This window comes from Dendroctonus ponderosae, unplaced genomic scaffold (genome assembly GCF_020466585.1).
Source record: "Dendroctonus ponderosae isolate FM_Combo_2020 unplaced genomic scaffold, Dpon_F_20191213v2 Dpon_F_20191213_1, whole genome shotgun sequence".
NCBI lineage: Eukaryota > Metazoa > Arthropoda > Insecta > Coleoptera > Curculionidae > Dendroctonus > Dendroctonus ponderosae.
The window spans coordinates 29,444,914-29,461,525 of record NW_026017110.1 but is presented as its reverse complement, the minus strand read 5'-3'; the positions used below and the strand labels follow the sequence as shown (position 1 = coordinate 29,461,525).

Genomic DNA, 16,612 nt, shown 5'->3' with positions numbered 1-16,612 from the left:
ATACAAATACCAAGCTCTCCTCCCTAAATATATATAACAATAAACGCTCAAGTGGAGTCATAAATACCTTTATATCTCCCGTAGGAGGCCTATATAAAGATACAACAGTTATTTGCATTTTTCCAAAGACGCACTTCACAACCGCACATTCAATGGTGCCACTTCGTCATTTAGTTTTTGTCGGGGTTTACACTTAACAGTGTTTTTACAATAAACTGCTGATCCACCATGTTTTCCTTCTTCTCTGCAAAACGTCGATGTTAAGTTGAAATTATTTAACCGTAGACTTCGTAGTTTATCTTCAGACTTCAGACAAGACCAGTGTTCTGTAATTCACAAAATTTCACATGTTTTGTGTTCATTTAACATCTCATTGATTCGGTCAACTGCGTTCCCCATAACTGTACATTCTGGTGAATAATGCTTTTTGTATAAGTATTGTTCTCATCTATTACTTTGTTTGTATCTTGTAGTATCTGACCGATCCTGAGCGTCATTTATACTGCTCTGATATTGCCCTAATCTTCTTTGGTACACAGGACATTGCGCATCTCTTTCTGAATGTTGGCTTGCTTCCGGCTTCAGTCTCAATCTGGTACAATTTGGACACAGGAGGGCCTCGCTGATGCAGTCTTTACTGTGATGTGCTTCACCACATTTGTGGCAGCACTGTTTTTCTCTACAATGTTTAGCAACATGTCCAAATCCAGAACAATTAAAACAAATTGCCAGACTATAATGTTCCTGAACACAGACTTCCATCATATCCAGATGAATTTGTTGCTTCTTAAGGAACCATTTAGCGAGGTCTGGTGGCGCCTGAAGGATCCAATCTTCTTTACTTTGATTCCTACACGTCTTTTTTGCGATGATTTTTATGTTACCGACTATTACAGATCCAAACTCCGTCTCTATTTCTTCATTTAGATAAACAATATCTTCTAAATATTCTACATCTGGCAACCCTTTCCTTATACCTGTCACCATAAACATTGGATCATTATTGTTTGTCTCTTTGATTTGTCTATTGTTTTTTCCTTTAAGGGCAAGTTTTAATTTTTCTTTAGTCTTTCTTTTCTCTTAAATATTTTGTTTCGGCTGAGTCATGGTTGCGGTAGCATCGGTGCTGCTGTCAATTGTTATCAGAGTTTCGAGTTTTTTTTTGTACTTTTGGAGTTGTCCTGTCTCTTTTGTAATTCACTATTTATGTTTAAAGAAGTAACACTGGCATATGTCTTAGTGCTTGTATTTTTTTCTATTTCTCTTCTGTGTTCGACTTTATATTAATTTGCGTCTTGGTATCAAGGGCCTTGTTGAAATTACTTATGTCTTGTAGTTGGTACCTTAGGGATAGATTTTCTTTTTCTATAATTCCAAGTTTATGAATTAATAGTCAGGGATTTATGAATATTGTAACGTGGATGGCCGAGTATTAAACTCTTTCTTCTGCTTCCAACTTTTATTCCACTCGGTACAACTTTAACTACGGAACAGGAACAAACTAACTTCAAAATTACCGTCAACTTCACAAACGATAACAATAACACACGGAAAACACGCGTTTCCGACTCGCGGGGTTTAACCTCTTCTGCACCTGCTCGCTCCCTCCCATGGTTCTCGTCGTCGCTTATATAGTTTTCTCTAGGTATCCCAGATAGTTCTCCAAATCTCCAGAACAGGTGCGAAACTTCCCGCTTGTCAGTGTCATATTTGACAGTAAATGGGGCCCAAATGGAGCTCCCATTTACTGAAATACCATGAATTTCGATCCTCCATTCCAAACGTGAGTACCCCAGGCCATTTCCGTTACAATATTATAACTAGCACTATTTAAATCGTTCTGGTCATCTTTCGGCATGTCATTTTCCTTTGCTATAGCCGCAATTCTCTCCAGAGAGAAAAATACTTCTAACAATACTTTATCCCCTTGCCGATCATCCCATTTTTTGCAGTCTTATTTTTAGTTTGGCTTTGTTCAAAGTTATGTAAATTGGTGGACATAAGCGATATATTTCTTTCGCTCTGTTTTTTCGGTGTTACTTCTGATTCCGGGGTACCAGTAGATCTATTTCTTTTGCCTGAGTCTTCCTGTTTGTTGTTTTCGTTTTCCTTAATTTTGTTCCTTATGTTTTCTGCTTGATTTTCAGGTGGTATCCGGCTTACTGAAGTTTTAGGTTTAAATATCTGATTGTGATCGTTTCAGAATTGATGTCCGTACACCGACTGTCCTTATCAGCACCAGTGTTTACTCTACGAATTCCAATGATATCTTCCAATTCGTTCCTAGTTAATTGACTTTTTGAACCAGCCGAAAAACTCCTGCTTTTTGTCAGCCCTCGGCCAGATTTACCCCTAATTCTTTGCTTGCTAATAGGCTCACCGTCACAGCTATCCTCCATACTAATTCATAACTTAAAAGTGTTAAAAAAATAAAACCTTTGAAATTTGAAACAATAATACGGAGCACAATAAACGAGTGTATCGCATATCGCGTATCCTCTCGGTCTCTCGGTTTTTAACACAATCTCAAGAGGTACAAGTTCTTCGCCTACTTGGGGATCTTTGAAACACAGTTTAGGAGTAAATCTTAAGACGCAACTGAAAAACTTGCACTCGTTCTCAACAAAAAGGCATTTAATTCTATCTGAATAGAATCCAGCGGAATAATCGTGCCCTCCGATATTTTAAAGCTATTTCGCCCCGGATTGAAACAATTAACTTAAAAAAAATGTATTCCAGACTTTATCTTTCAAAGAGCCGGATAACTTCTTTACGTGCTTGATCGGTACTTTCAAAGTACCGATCAAGCACGTAAACAAACCTACCTCCAGTCTCAATTAGGCACTGTTCCGGAACGCCGCACGTTTTCTACGCAGAATTTTATCCAAAAGCAAGTGTTAGTTTAAACGTGTATGTTTCAGTATCGGTAAGTGTTAAAAAAAGTTTGTTTATATACAAACGACCTAACTTCTGTTGTCTTTCACTTACTTTACTTAAAAAAACGTACGTTTAAGCATATTCAAATAATATGTGTGTATTTGGATTATTGTTTCAGCGGTAATGTCGGGCATCAGATTGTAGGTAATATCGGCATGGCCTGTATTACCCCATAGATATTTTGTTATAATTTCGTTCATTTTCTGATGCCGCGGACATATTTCCGAAAAACTCATAGAGGGTCTTGGACTTCCGAGAGCCTTCAAGCAGCTCTTACAGCAATTGAAAGTGGACGCGCTATTCGAGAAGTTTTGGTATTCCTAGAGCTACTTTTCAAGATCGACGTAGAAGCCGCAGAGTATCTAAGCCTCAATTCGGACGACGTCCAGTATTTAATCAAGAACAGGACAGTGAATCATCGAAGCAAATAATTCATCTCTACAAAATGTTTTTTGGAATTTCGGTGGCACATCAGCCAAGCGCCTACACGTTTGCACTACTGAATAATTAGAAAAATTTATTTAAGAGAGAAAATGGATCAGCGGGTCGTGACTGGTTAGAGGGATATTTAAGACGCAACCCACAAATTAGACTTAGAAAGACTGAATCCACCAGGATAAATCGTGTAACGGCTTTCAACAAAGAAGAAATTGGAATATTTTTTGCGAACCTGAATGCTGTAATGGACAAGTACAAATTTTCAACGTCAAGGACTTTTAACTGTGATGAAACCGGCATCACAACAGTACAACGTCCAAGCAAGATCTACGGCAAAAAAGAGTTGGTCATTTGATTAGTTGGGAGAAGGAAAAAACTACGACTGTCATCTGTTCATTTAGCGCATCTGGAATTATACGCTCCTCCAATGTTTATCTATGCCAGGAAAAGAATGGCCGATCACTTGAAAAATAACGGACCTCCAGGAGCTATTTATCGCTGCTCAGATAACGGATGGATAACCAAAAATTTATTCTGTGAATGGTTGCAGCACTTTCAGCATTGTGTTAAAAGTTCAAACGAAGATCCAGTTTTGTTGTTACTAGATAACCACTCTAGTCATTGTTCGTTAAATGCCTACAACTTCTGCAAAGAAAGAGGAATGATTCTGCTGACGATCCCTCCACATACGTCGCACCGTGTTCAACCGCTTGACGTTACATTTTATGGTCCTTTGAGGACAGCATATAATTCAGAATGCGATCAGTTTATAAGGAATAATCCCGGAGAAAAAATTACGCATAATATCGTAGCTGATTTGTTCAATAAGCTTTTGGGAGAGTTGCAAGTATCGAGAAAGCTATCAAAGGTTTTCAGGTAATGGGAATATTTCCTGTCAATCCTGATGTTTTTAATGCAGAAGATTTTGCCCCTGTTGAAAATTTACAAACTACAAATTTAAATGAGCCCATTCCTGAAAACAATCAATTAGAAGATAAAATTACCGGAGAAAGGGCAGAAGATGTAACACAGCAAAGTTTCAAGGCCGACAGAAACGAAAATAAAAGAAGACAAAATATATCATTTGGAAAAATAATACCAAATCTTGTATGTTCTGGAACTACTACCCAAAGAAAAAAAAAGGTGGGAAAAAGCAACACTCCCAAATATTTACTTCCACTCCAATGAAAGATTTTTTAAAGGCAAAAGCAAATGCAAAACAGGAAAAGTTGCAGAAAGTAAGTCATGGTCGCGAACCGCCAAAAACAAAGAGAGTAAAAAGGTTTTCGGTAACTTTGATGACACCAGCGTTTTAGTAAACAAAAACATCAATATTACCATAAAACAAAAACCAACGCTTAGAAACAAAACTAAGGTAACTTATAATAACTGTAAGGAAGAAGAGGGGAAAATGGAAAACTCAGACGATGAAATTACTGCGGACATTTGCATTATTTGTGGAGAATTTGGGAAAAATCACGAACTTTGGCTGAGATGTGTGAGATGTTCTGGATGGACCCACAACGATTATACCAATGGGGAAACGAAAAAAATATATGTCTGCGATTTTTGCCAGTTACAAAAATTTTGGGTAATTGCGGGCCCCGGCTGTTATTACCCCCCAAACTGCGGGCTAATGCCGACCGCTAATACATTTTTAAATAAATGTTTGCTTTTGAAAAACGTTTTTGTTTACTTTTAATAAACATTTATTATGTTCTCAAGGGTCTTTGATTTAAACCTCCCAGTTTCCTTTTAAACAGTAAAGTCTGGACGATATTTCAGACTTTTCTTAGGAGGCCGGTATTTCCCCACTCACCCCTACCTACGCTAAGTTTCAAGAATGGAAAATGTACACACAAAGCAAATAAGATCAATAAGAATTCGTAAGAAAAAATGTAAAGCCCCAGTCAAGTTAAAACCTGAAACGAAATAAGCAATAAAAAAACACAATTGTTACCGTATTTATAGACAATTCCCCTCAGGTCTTGCGACAAAGGTTGCGCCGCATTGTTGATCCATTCGTTGAACTTTTCCTGGACTTGTGAAAGGCAATCTGGATGTTCTGCTGTGCAAGCCAAAGTCAAAACAACTATGCGAGTCAACCTGGAATTAAGCCAGTAAAACGCCAAGTCAGTGAACAGTAAAACGACTCACCTCTTCAGGTGGCCGTCATCAGCTCCCTCATTCCACGTAAAGTTGCCATAGGCATTCGATACGACGCTTCTGATGTATTTCTGCAAGATTTCAGTCGGGTAATAGTTAAAAATAAGACGCCGACTTATTTACCTTGAATGCCTCATCTTGATTAGATCCACTCAAGTAGGTGCTAATTCCTTGTAACTTTGACGAGGCCACGGTCCAAGGAGCATAATCAGTCTCTTCGCTGAGTTTCTTGGACAAATCCAAGGGAATTCTGAAAAAATCAAGGAACTTTCAGTCCCTTCAGTTAACATGTGATCGCCAAAGTACGCACGTATAGGACAACTGTCCAGCTTCAGCAATGCTGAACGTTTCCTCCAACAGATGAGTTCGATCTGCTATAGGCAAACTTGTGTAGACATTGATCAGATTGCGCCATTGTTCTTCTTTATAGTTCACTCGATAGTAGCCAATTTGGTCATAGTTGAATTTCAACCAAGCAGCATCTGTAGGTCTTGAAACAGAAACTGCAAAGAACAAAAGTCTTTGAATGTGTGCCTCACAATGTACTTGGAGTAAAGCTTGAAAGCCCGATAAATTGCTTTGATTATCGGAGCTAATCGAGTTAAACAGATCGAGTTACTCGATTTTGGAAGAACTGAAATTAATTAGATTTAATCGCTTTTGCAATGCGATTTAGTCTTGAAAATGAAAATGGCGACAGAGAAGAAAAGTCGAGCCAAACAAATATGATCGAAACAATTCGAAATAAAAGCAAGAGAGGAGTTTTGAAGAGGAAAATTTACTGATATTGAAAGGAGATGCAATGCGAGAAAAATCATTCGACTATCGTGTTTTACTGGAAAACTCCAGCGAAGGAAAACCAGGCATGTTCTCCGCAAAAGCCTGCATCTGCAGAAGACGAACTTTTAAAACTAATAACTTCAAGTCTCACTAGAAACTTTAATTTAAATTTACCTAAACTTTAGATCATTAAAAAGCACCAAAACATAATTTACGTCTTGAAACATTGGATCGCGGCGCGAAAGAGACACATTTGAACACAACCAAAGAGAAAAGAAAAATAAAGTTATAAATAACACGAAAATATTGAAGCGATGGATAGATCTACAGAAAGGGGCCAACAGTTATTCGAAAGAGAAATCAAGAAAAATTTAATTGAAATCTAATTAAGGATGTGCAAACGTAAAATTCAAACTACTTTGCAACGAAAAACTGTTTTGCCAGCACGATCGGAAAACCAATTTTTGAGGCTCTTCTTTTGGTCTCATTTAGCTGCACGTAAACTTTACTTCACTACAAATCACCATAATATATTTGGAGTCCCAAATGCACAGTAAACCACAGATAAAGAAAACCATTTCAACGCACAAGCACAAGAAAATGAAAGCGAAAATGGCAAACCAAAAAGATGAAGCGAGGAAGAAAGCTAAAGAAAAGCGAGCAGGAAATACGCAAACAAGAAAATTCTTCTAGAAATAAATGAAAGGTTCCTTCATCCTGATCCAGGATTTGTCAACAAAAAAAAAATAATAGAGGATGGTGAATAAAAAGCAGTTGAATAGAGCAAATGAAACACAAACTACTTTCCAACGGAAAACTGTTCTTTCCGGCACAGCATTGTTTAGACTCATTTTCTGAGCTTGTGTTTTTGGTTCTCCTTACGTTGTGATAAAAAAAAACATTTTTAAGCGCAAATGCATTGGAAAGCGGAGGTAAAAACCAAATCAACATACAAATGGAGAAAAATTAAAGTAGCAATTATAAAAAATAAAAAAATTGAAGCAATGAAGAGATTTAAAGAAAAGCGAACAGAAAGTGAACAAAGAGTTCTTCCAAATTAAAATTCAAGAAATATTTAAAAGATCCTTATCCCAATCAACGACTTGTAAACAAGAAAAATAATAATGGAGGTTGAATGGAGCCAATAATTCATAAACTATTTTCGAACGAAAAACTGTTCTTTCGAGCACATAATTCTTTAGACCCGATTTTTGAGCTCTTGTTTGATTCTAGCCAAGTTTTACATTATAAAAATCAGCACAATAGATTTTAATCGCAAAAACATTGAAGAATGAAAGTAGAGAATACCATTTTAACACACAAACAGATAAAAATTAAGCACCTTATTAAAGCAAATAAATGAGAGAAAATTGATGCGAAAAAGAGATTTACAGAAAACAGGAAATCAACACAGAGTTCTTCCAAAGATAAATAATAGTGGAGGATAATGAATAAAATAGGTGAATAGAGCCAATAAAGCACAAACTACTTTTTTCCAGCACAAAATTGCTTAGACTCGTTTTTTGAGCTTTTTTTGTTCTACCCAAGCTTCACATCATAAAAATCACCAAGATAAATTTTAATCCCAATAGCATTGGAAAGCGTAGTTAAAAAAACAATTTCAAAACACAAGCAGGAGAAAATGATAGCCAAAATTTTAAACTAGAATTGAAAGAAAAAGCATTGAAAAGCGGAGGTAAAAAAAGCCATTTCAACACCCAAGCAGGAGAACATGAAAGTAAAAAATATAAACTAGAAATCTTTTTTTCTGGACAAAAAAAAAGGTTCAGAAAATGAGCAAAGTTCCTCCAAAAATAAATCAAGAAAGATTCAAAGGATCCTCAATCCCAATCGCGAATTCGTAAACAAGAAAAAATTATAATGGAGGCTAATGAATAAAATAGTTGATTAGAGCCAATAAATCATAAACTACTTTCCAACGAAAAACTGTTGTTTCCAGGACAGAATTGTTTAGGCTCATTTTTTGAGCTTGTTTGGTTCTACCTAAGCTTTGCATCATAAAAATTACAACAATATATTTTAAGCCCAAAATAATTGGAAAGCGCAGATAACAGAGATAACAGAGAAAAATTAAAGCAACAATTGTAGACAAGAAAAAAGTGTAAGCGATGAAATGATTTAAAGAAAAGCGAACAGAAAATGGACAAATAGTCCTTCCTAAAATAAATCAAGAAATATGCGAAGGATTCACAATCTTAATCGCGAATGGCGAATTATGAATAAGAGTTGATTAGAGCCAATAAATCACTAACTACTTTCCCACGAAAAACTGTTCTTTCCAGCACAGAATTGTTTAGACTCATTTTTTTGAGCTCATGTTTGGTTCTTCCTAATCTTCTACATCATAGAACTCACATCACAATAGTTTTAAAGCCCAGAAGCATTGAAAAGTGGAAGTAAAAAAAACCAATTCAACACACAAACAGAGAGAAATTAATAGACAAGAAATAAATTTAAAGGGTGAAGATCTTTAAAGAAAAGCAAAAAGAAAATGAAGTAGGAAGTTGAACATTGTCCAAAAATTCGATCATTTTCCTACAGTTTTTTAAAGGAAAATTTCTTGGATACAGGGAAAATCGAGTGGATTGAAGCAGATAATTTCAAGGCTCCAAAAGTGCTCTCATTTGAAGAAATCTAATCATCTGCAGTTTTCAAAAAAAAAAACGTAAACAGACACCGAGAAAATTGAACGTATTGAAGAAGAGAAGTGAAATTTGATTTTTTCCTTGCAGTTTCTTCAACGAAAATTTTGCGAATAAAAAAAATCGTTCGCATTAAAGTACAATAATGTTAAAAGTTAAAAAAAAATGCGATAATTTGAGGTAATCTTATGGATGAAAACTTTTTGGATGCAAAAATAATCGATTTTATTAAAGTAGAGAATTAAAAATGTATGTATGTAAACGCAATTATTTGAACAAATTCCTTTCGTTTCCTTTCCTTCCTCTAAAGAAAATGTTTTGAATGAAGAGCAAATCGTTTGTATTGGAATACAGAAAATAGAAATTCTAAAAATGCGATTATTTGACGATAATATCTTTGATTTAAAGTAAATCGCCTCCATTGAAGAAAAAAATTGAAATTTTTTAAAGAATGCGAACATTTGGAGAAATTTGGTGGTCTTTTCCTGCATTTTGTTTAAAGAAAATTTTCGGATGAAGATAAAATCGTTTGCATTGAAATAAAGAAGCTAAACTTCCAAAAATGCGATAACTTGAAGAAATTTGATCTTTTGCCTCTAGTTTTTCCAAAGAAAACTTCTTGGATACAGAGAAAATTTGATTGGATTGAAGCAGGAAGTTGAAAAGTTTTCAAAAATGTAAGCGTTTGAAGAAATATGATCTTTTGCATCTAGTTTTTTAAAAGGAAACGTCTTGGATACAGATAAAAATTGATTGATTGAAGTAGGAAGTTGAAAAGTTTTCTTTCAAAAATGCGAGCGTTTGAAGCAATTTGATTTTTTTCTGCAGAATCTCCAGAATAAATTATTGAATCCAGAGAAAATCGCTTGCATTGAAGAAAACTTTTTGGATGGAAAGAAAACTATTTGCATTAAATAAAAAAAATTCAAACATGCAATAATTTGAAGAAATTTCAGTTCCAAGTTCCAAGATTCAAAAGTTCCAAAATTTCGATAATTTGAAAAAATTTGATCATTTGCGTACAATTTTTCAAATGGAAACTTCTTGAATGAAGAGAAAATCAAGTGGCTTGAAGTAGAGAATTGAAAGCTTTTCAAAAATGTGCTTATTTGAAGAAATTAAATTTTTCCTACAGTTTCTCCACAGAAAACTTTTTTAATGCAAAGAAAATCAGTTGGGTTAACGTAGGAAATCCAGAGACAAATTAACAAATATTCAAGAGATCGTCACTCCTATTTAAAGATTTCCATACAAGAAGAAATAATAATGGAGAATGATGAATAAAAGCGTTGAATGGAGCCAATAATTCGCAAACTATTTTCCAACGTAAAACTGTTCTTTCGAGCACAGAGTTCTTTAAACCCAAGTTTGAGCTTGTTTGATTTTACCCAAGTTGCACATTATAAAATTCACCTCAATGGATTTGATGCGAAAACGCGAACAGAATAGGAGCCACTAGAGTTGCTCAGTCCGAATCACAGATTCGTAAACAAGAGAAAATAATATTGAACGATGATGAAAAGAAAACGGGTTGAATGGAGTCAATAAAACAAAAAAAATATCAAAGTCAGCACCAGAAAAGTTGCTTACATTCTAATTTTGTGTTCTCACTTAATTTCACCTAAGCATCATTAAAAATAACCATAATAATTTTAGTGGGAGGTTAAAAGAAACATTTCAATACATAACCAGAGGAAAATGAAAGCACGAAAAAAAATCGTGAAAAGTGAGCACCAAAAGAGCAAACAATCAAAAACCGTTTTTTTCGGTGCCACAGTCGGTTTCCACAAGCCATTTTTCCAATTTCTCAATTATTTATTACGCATTAAGCAAATACATAGTGGTAAGTACTTACTGCTTTCCTTGTCATAAGGGAATAATATTAATTCGCTCGATTTTCCCAGATCGGTAATATATGTTATGGGTATCGTCCATTTATACCTAGAAAAGACAAAAAATAGCTCTTAGACTGACGAACAAGAAAACTTTCCCCATCATCACCAACCGTCTAATCTTGTATACAGAGTGTTTCAGATTAAATCTGCACAAATTTTCAAATTGTGTTCAAAGTTCGAACTGAGTAAATTAAAGTAAAATAAAGACAAACTTGGAGAATGAATTGCTGCCATCTCAGAAAGTAAAGATCCTTCTCTGCACGCAATGCTTCGGATTAACGCCATCTTCAAGGTATTGGGGCGAAAATTTGCTTCAAAAAAACTACCATGCTGTTTTCAAATTAGCAAAACTCCCTCTCACGCTACAGAGTTTTCCATTGCGGCTCTGGAAAGAGCACAGTTCGCTCTATGAAGGCGCAACGTTTCGTGTGGATGCCATCATCAGGCTAGTTGGTAGAAATTTTTAAAACCCATCAGCACTCTTTTGCCTTCTTTACTAGAGAAACTTGAAGAATTAATTGCTGCCAACTGACATTCGTTGGAAGCTCAGCAATGACCGTGTTAGAAAAAGTAAAGATTCTTCCCTACACTCAGTGTTTCGCATTAAGGCCATCTTCAGGGTATTGGGGCGAAAATTTGCTTCAAAAAAACTACCATGCTGTTTTCAAATTAGCAAAACTGCCTCTCACGCTACAGAGTTTCCCATTGTGGCTCTGGAAAGAGCACAGTCCGCTTTATGAAGGCTCAACGTTTCGTGTGAATGCCATCATCAGGCTAGTTGGCAGGTATTTTTAACTCCAATCCGCACTCTTTTTCCGTCTTTACTAGACAAACTTGGAGAATGAATTGCTGCCAACTCAGAATAGCTAGAGGCTCAGCAATGGCTGCGCTAGAAAAAGTAAAGATTTCTCTCTACACTCAGTGTTTCGGATGAAGGCCATCTTCAGGGTATTGGGGCGAAAATTTGCTTCAAAAAAACTACCATGCTGTTTTCAAATTAGCAAAACTCCCTCTCACGCTACAGCGTTTCCTATTGCGGCTCTGGAAAGAGCACAGTTCGCTCTATGCAGGCACAAAGTTTCGTGTAAACGCCATCATTAGGCTGGTTGATAGGAATTTTTTAAACCAATCCTCACTATTTTTCCTTCTTTACTAAACAAACTTGGAGAATGAATTGCTGCCAGCTCAGATTAAAAGATTAGTTGGATGGTCAGCAATGGCTGTGTTAGAAAAAGCAAAAATTCTTCTCTACACGCAATGTTTCGGATTAACGCCATCTTCACGGTATTTGAGCGAAAATTTGCTTTAAAAAAACTACCATACTGTTTTCAAATTAGCAAAACTCCCTCTCCTGGTACAGAGTTGCCGATTCGGCTCTGGAAGGAGCACAGTTCACCCTATAAAGGCGCAAAGTTTCGGGTGAATGCCATCATCAGGCTAGTTGGTAGGAATTTTTTAAAACAATCCTCACTCCTTTTCCTTCTTTACTAGACAAACTTGGAGAATGAATTGCGGCCAACTGAGATTAGTTTGAAGCTCAGCAATGACCGTGTTAGAAAAAGTAGAGATTCTTCTCTACACTCAGTGTTTCGGATTAACGCCGTATCCAACTCCAATTAAAAAAAATAAATAAAATTCTACTGATCCAACAGCTGCCTTCTGAGTTCAGGATATCACATGTTAAGAACCTTTAAATTTTAGCGATTAATTTCTATCAAGAAAAAAAAGCTCTTCAAATAAATATTTCGTGTTGTTCATATTTCACCTCACTTACCCATATGTGTTGTTTGTCTCATAAGTGGCGTTATCATCCATTAAAAATCGCGTTTGGGTCAATGTGTAGCTATGTTTAGCAGCGTCGTACGTTACATTGACCACCGGATACCCCATTTGAATCGTGAAAGTATCCATCAACTGGGATACATCGAAACTGGGACTCACCTACAAGAAACCAGCGCTTAATTGTACAATTCACCCCTCTGGGAGTTCCTACCGCTGCTTGAATTTCCGCTAAAAAGTTCTTGGTCTCAGCATTTCCAAATTTGTACTTGTTCAAGTAGCTGGTGACGCCAGTCCGGAATTGCTCTTCGCCCACTGTATTTTCCAACATTCGCAAAATGGATGCCCCCTAAAAAGTCAATGAAAGCTGTAGCTGGGCTGAAATTGGCAGCTTCAGCTTAGTGCGTACCTTGTTGTAGGAAATAGCGTCGAAAATAGCTGTAATTTCATCTGGGGTAGTTACAGAAACCACAATCGGATGTGAGGACAAGGTGGCATCCAAAGTCAACACGCTGTGAAGATCGGATGTTTGAAATTGCGACTGCTGAAATTTAAAAAATGTAGATTCTTATGCTCAATAAGTCAGTTGATTCATACCATTTGCCAGTCAGGCTGTGCTGCGTGCGTTCCCTTAAATTCTATGTAGCTGGCGAATCCCTCATTGAGCCAGAGGTCGTTCCACCAGTTCATTGTTACTGGAAACAACACCCCAATTACCAACCCTGAGAAGTCGAGAGTGTTTTAGATTTACCCAAATTTCCGAACCAACTATGGGCCAATTCGTGAGCAACCACTGTGGCCACTCGCTGTTTATTGGCGGACGAGTGCGTCGTGTCGGTATAAAGCAAAGCGGTTTCTCGGAAAGTCACCAAGCCCCAATGTTCCATTGCGCCGGAGACGAAATCAGGGATTGCCACCAAATCTAGGACATTAATCAAAATCAGAGGAGATAAAGGAGCGAACAGGAGATATAGGCTTTACCTAGCTTTGGTAAAGGATATGGAATTCCGAAATATTCCACGTAATACTCAATTACTTTCTTGGCCACTTCGCCAGCATAAGTAGTCTTCTGTAAATTCCCCGGACTGGCATACACTCGCAGCTCAGTTAGATTGCCTGAAATCAAATTAAACGATCAACCCCGTTCTAGAAACCATCCAAATCCTCTTACCGCTATTATTAAAAGTCGTATTCGTATAAGTGAAGTCGGAGACAATAAAACACGTTAAATAGGTGGACATCGATACAGTCTGCTTGAAAGTAACCAGCTCGTTTGTAGAGTCGTAATCATCAATTTTCTGAAATTGGGTCAAAATGATTGAAAAATTTCGAGAGGAGACTGAAGATTTCACTTACATCCACCGGGTAATTGGACAAAGCGATATAGTTTTCCTCTTTCGGCTTCAAAAGGTGGACGATGTATTGGGCTTTCATGTTCGGCTCGTCGAAGCATGGAAACGCTTGCCGGGCATAAGTGGGCTCGAACTTGGAAGTGGCAATTGTCCTAAAAATACAGAAATTCATATTCATTGGATAGTAAGCGGGTTTTAAATAGCTAATGTTAAAGTTTCAACTTTCAGCAATAGATAAATCTAGAATGTTCGCGTTTTCTGTGAAGACTAGAAACATTTTTAGAATGTTATTTGGAACAAAAAAGCACCCAATTTACCGCCCATTCTCACAATAAACACTAGAAATTCGTAATTCAACCGGTTCTCTAAGTACGAGCCAACGAATAAGTGCGGTTCTAAAGACTCGCATTCATTTTGAATTTTCGCATTTTGCGTGAAAATTAGAAACATTTGCACAATGATATTTGTCATAAAAAAGCACGGAATTTAACGCTCTTTCTCACAATAAAAACCAGAATTTCCGAACTCAACCGGTTCTCTTAGTACGAGCCAACGAATAAGTGCGGTTCTAAACACTCCCATTCAATTTGAATTTTTGCAATTTGCGTGAAAACTAGAAACATTTTCAGAATTATATTTGGAATAAAAAGCACCCAGTTTAACGCTCTTTCTCAAAATGAAAACTAAAATTTACTATCTCGACCGGTTCTCTAAGTACAAGCCATCGTACAAGTGCAGTTCTGAAGAGTCGCATTGATTTTGAATTTTTGCATTTTGCGTGAAAATTAGAAACATGTGCACAATGATATTTAGCATAAAAAAGCACGGGATTTAACGCTCTTTCTCACAATGATACCCAGAATTGCCCAAGTCAATCGCTTCTTTAAGTACAAGCCAACAAATAAGTGCAGTTCTGAAGACTCGCATTCAATTTGAATTTTCGAGTTTTGCGTGAAAACTAGAAACATTCCTAAAATTATAGTTTAATCCGTAAAAGGAACCCAATTTAACGATCTATCTTACAATGAAAACTAGAATTTCGTAGCTCGACCTGTTCTCTAAATACGAGCCAACTAATAAGTGCGGTTCTGAAGACTCGCATTAATTTTGAATTTTTGCATTGTGGGTGAAAACTACAAACATTTTCACAATGATATTTAGGACAAAAAAGCACACAATTTAACGCTCTTTCTTACAATGAAAACTAGAATTTTGTAGCTCAATCGGTTCTCTTAACGTCAGTCGTCGACAACGTTCGTCAGTCAACGAATAGATGCGGTTCTGAAGACTCGCATTCATTTTGAATTTTTGCATTTTGTGTGAAAACTAGAAACATTTTTAACATTATATTTTAATGCATAAAAAGGACCCAATTTAACGCTCTTTCTCACAATGAAAGCCAGAATTTTCTAAGTCAACCGCTTCTCTAAGTAGAAGCCAACAAATAAGTGCAGTTGTGAAGACTCGCATTCATTTTGAATTTTCGCATTTTGCGTAAAAACTAGACATTTTTGAAATGACATTTGGCAAAAAAGCACACAATTTAACGCTCTTTCACACAATGAAAACTAGAATTTCGTAGCTCAACCGGTTCTCTAAGTACAAGTCAACAAGTGCGGTTCTAAGACTCGTAGATATTAACTCAAAACCACCTTCAAAAATTCATACAGTTTCCAAATAAGCCGCAAAAACAGTTACAATTTGCCAGGTTATTAATAACTCTAGTAACATTGCAAACGTTTTCCATTTATTTGTAATTGCATGGGAAATTTGCCTATTAAATGCCATCGACGATTATTCGCTGACCATAGCAAATAGTCAATAATTAAAATAAGCACGGTGATTATTTCAATGTTACCAAATTTCGCTTTTAAAATTCAATAATTGTTTTCGCCTTTTTCCTATAACGGTTGCTCAATGCCAATGAATTGTATTATTTGAAACGCCAATTCAATTATTAATTGCCTTTGTTCGCTGCACAATCTATTAGCTTTTTTGCTTGATTTTGGACGTGATATTTGTCTACACTGAAGAAACTGGAAAGGAAAAAGTTGAATAAATGAGAATAAATTTTTCGTCTTGCCTAATTCAATTCGACTGTCCATATGCTGCTTTTAAGCACTTTCTTTTCCTTCACGTCCTTTCAGTTCAATTTCCTCAGCGAACCCACAAACGTTTTCGACGTTCTAAAACTTTCCAAACGGCTTGCTTGTACACAAGCACAAGTAAGACAAATAGTTTTAAATGTGAACTGATTTTTCGTTCAAATCAAAAATTCTTTGGATATAAAGTTTGGCAAAGGCTGAATTGGAAACCGATTAACACTATGTACAGAAAAAATACGTAAAAAACGAAAATTGGTTTTTAAGCTGAACCTCTTTGTATATGAAGCATAACAATAATAAATCGAGTGTTTGATACGAAAAATGTATAGACGTATAGACGTATAGACTGTTTAATTATAACGACAATAGAAGCCAAGCATTTAGCAATATTTGGAGTCGGAACAGTCTCGCACGTAGTAATTTTTAGCTTAAAATCATTAGTTAAACAACCATAATGTGAATTGCTCATGTATTTACTTAATTAATCAAATATTGGG

The 16,612-nt window shown here is 36.2% G+C and overlaps 1 protein-coding gene across 5 annotated transcripts in view; it reads right to left on the bottom strand.

Annotated features, from left to right (window-relative positions):
- The window catches only part of LOC109541550 (glutamyl aminopeptidase), a 39,617-nt gene that overhangs the window by 3,235 nt on the left and 19,770 nt on the right, over nt 1–16,612 (bottom strand). For 4 of the 5 annotated variants that reach the window (XM_019910428.2, XM_019910431.2, XM_019910430.2 and 1 more), the window contains 13 exons: nt 14,015–14,162; nt 13,830–13,956; nt 13,640–13,774; nt 13,410–13,580; nt 13,256–13,353; nt 13,068–13,202; nt 12,873–13,007; nt 12,654–12,820; nt 10,840–10,925; nt 5,852–6,044; nt 5,665–5,791; nt 5,533–5,612; nt 5,336–5,481 (listed from right to left, as the gene is read on the bottom strand). In XM_019910428.2, the coding sequence (XP_019765987.2) occupies nt 5,336–5,481; nt 5,533–5,612; nt 5,665–5,791; nt 5,852–6,044; nt 10,840–10,925; nt 12,654–12,820; nt 12,873–13,007; nt 13,068–13,202; nt 13,256–13,353; nt 13,410–13,580; nt 13,640–13,774; nt 13,830–13,956; nt 14,015–14,162 (1,748 nt within the window). The remainder of the gene's footprint in view (nt 1–5,335; nt 5,482–5,532; nt 5,613–5,664; nt 5,792–5,851; nt 6,045–10,839; nt 10,926–12,653; nt 12,821–12,872; nt 13,008–13,067; nt 13,203–13,255; nt 13,354–13,409; nt 13,581–13,639; nt 13,775–13,829; nt 13,957–14,014; nt 14,163–16,612) is intronic. The other variant, XM_019910429.2, reaches the window with a different exon arrangement.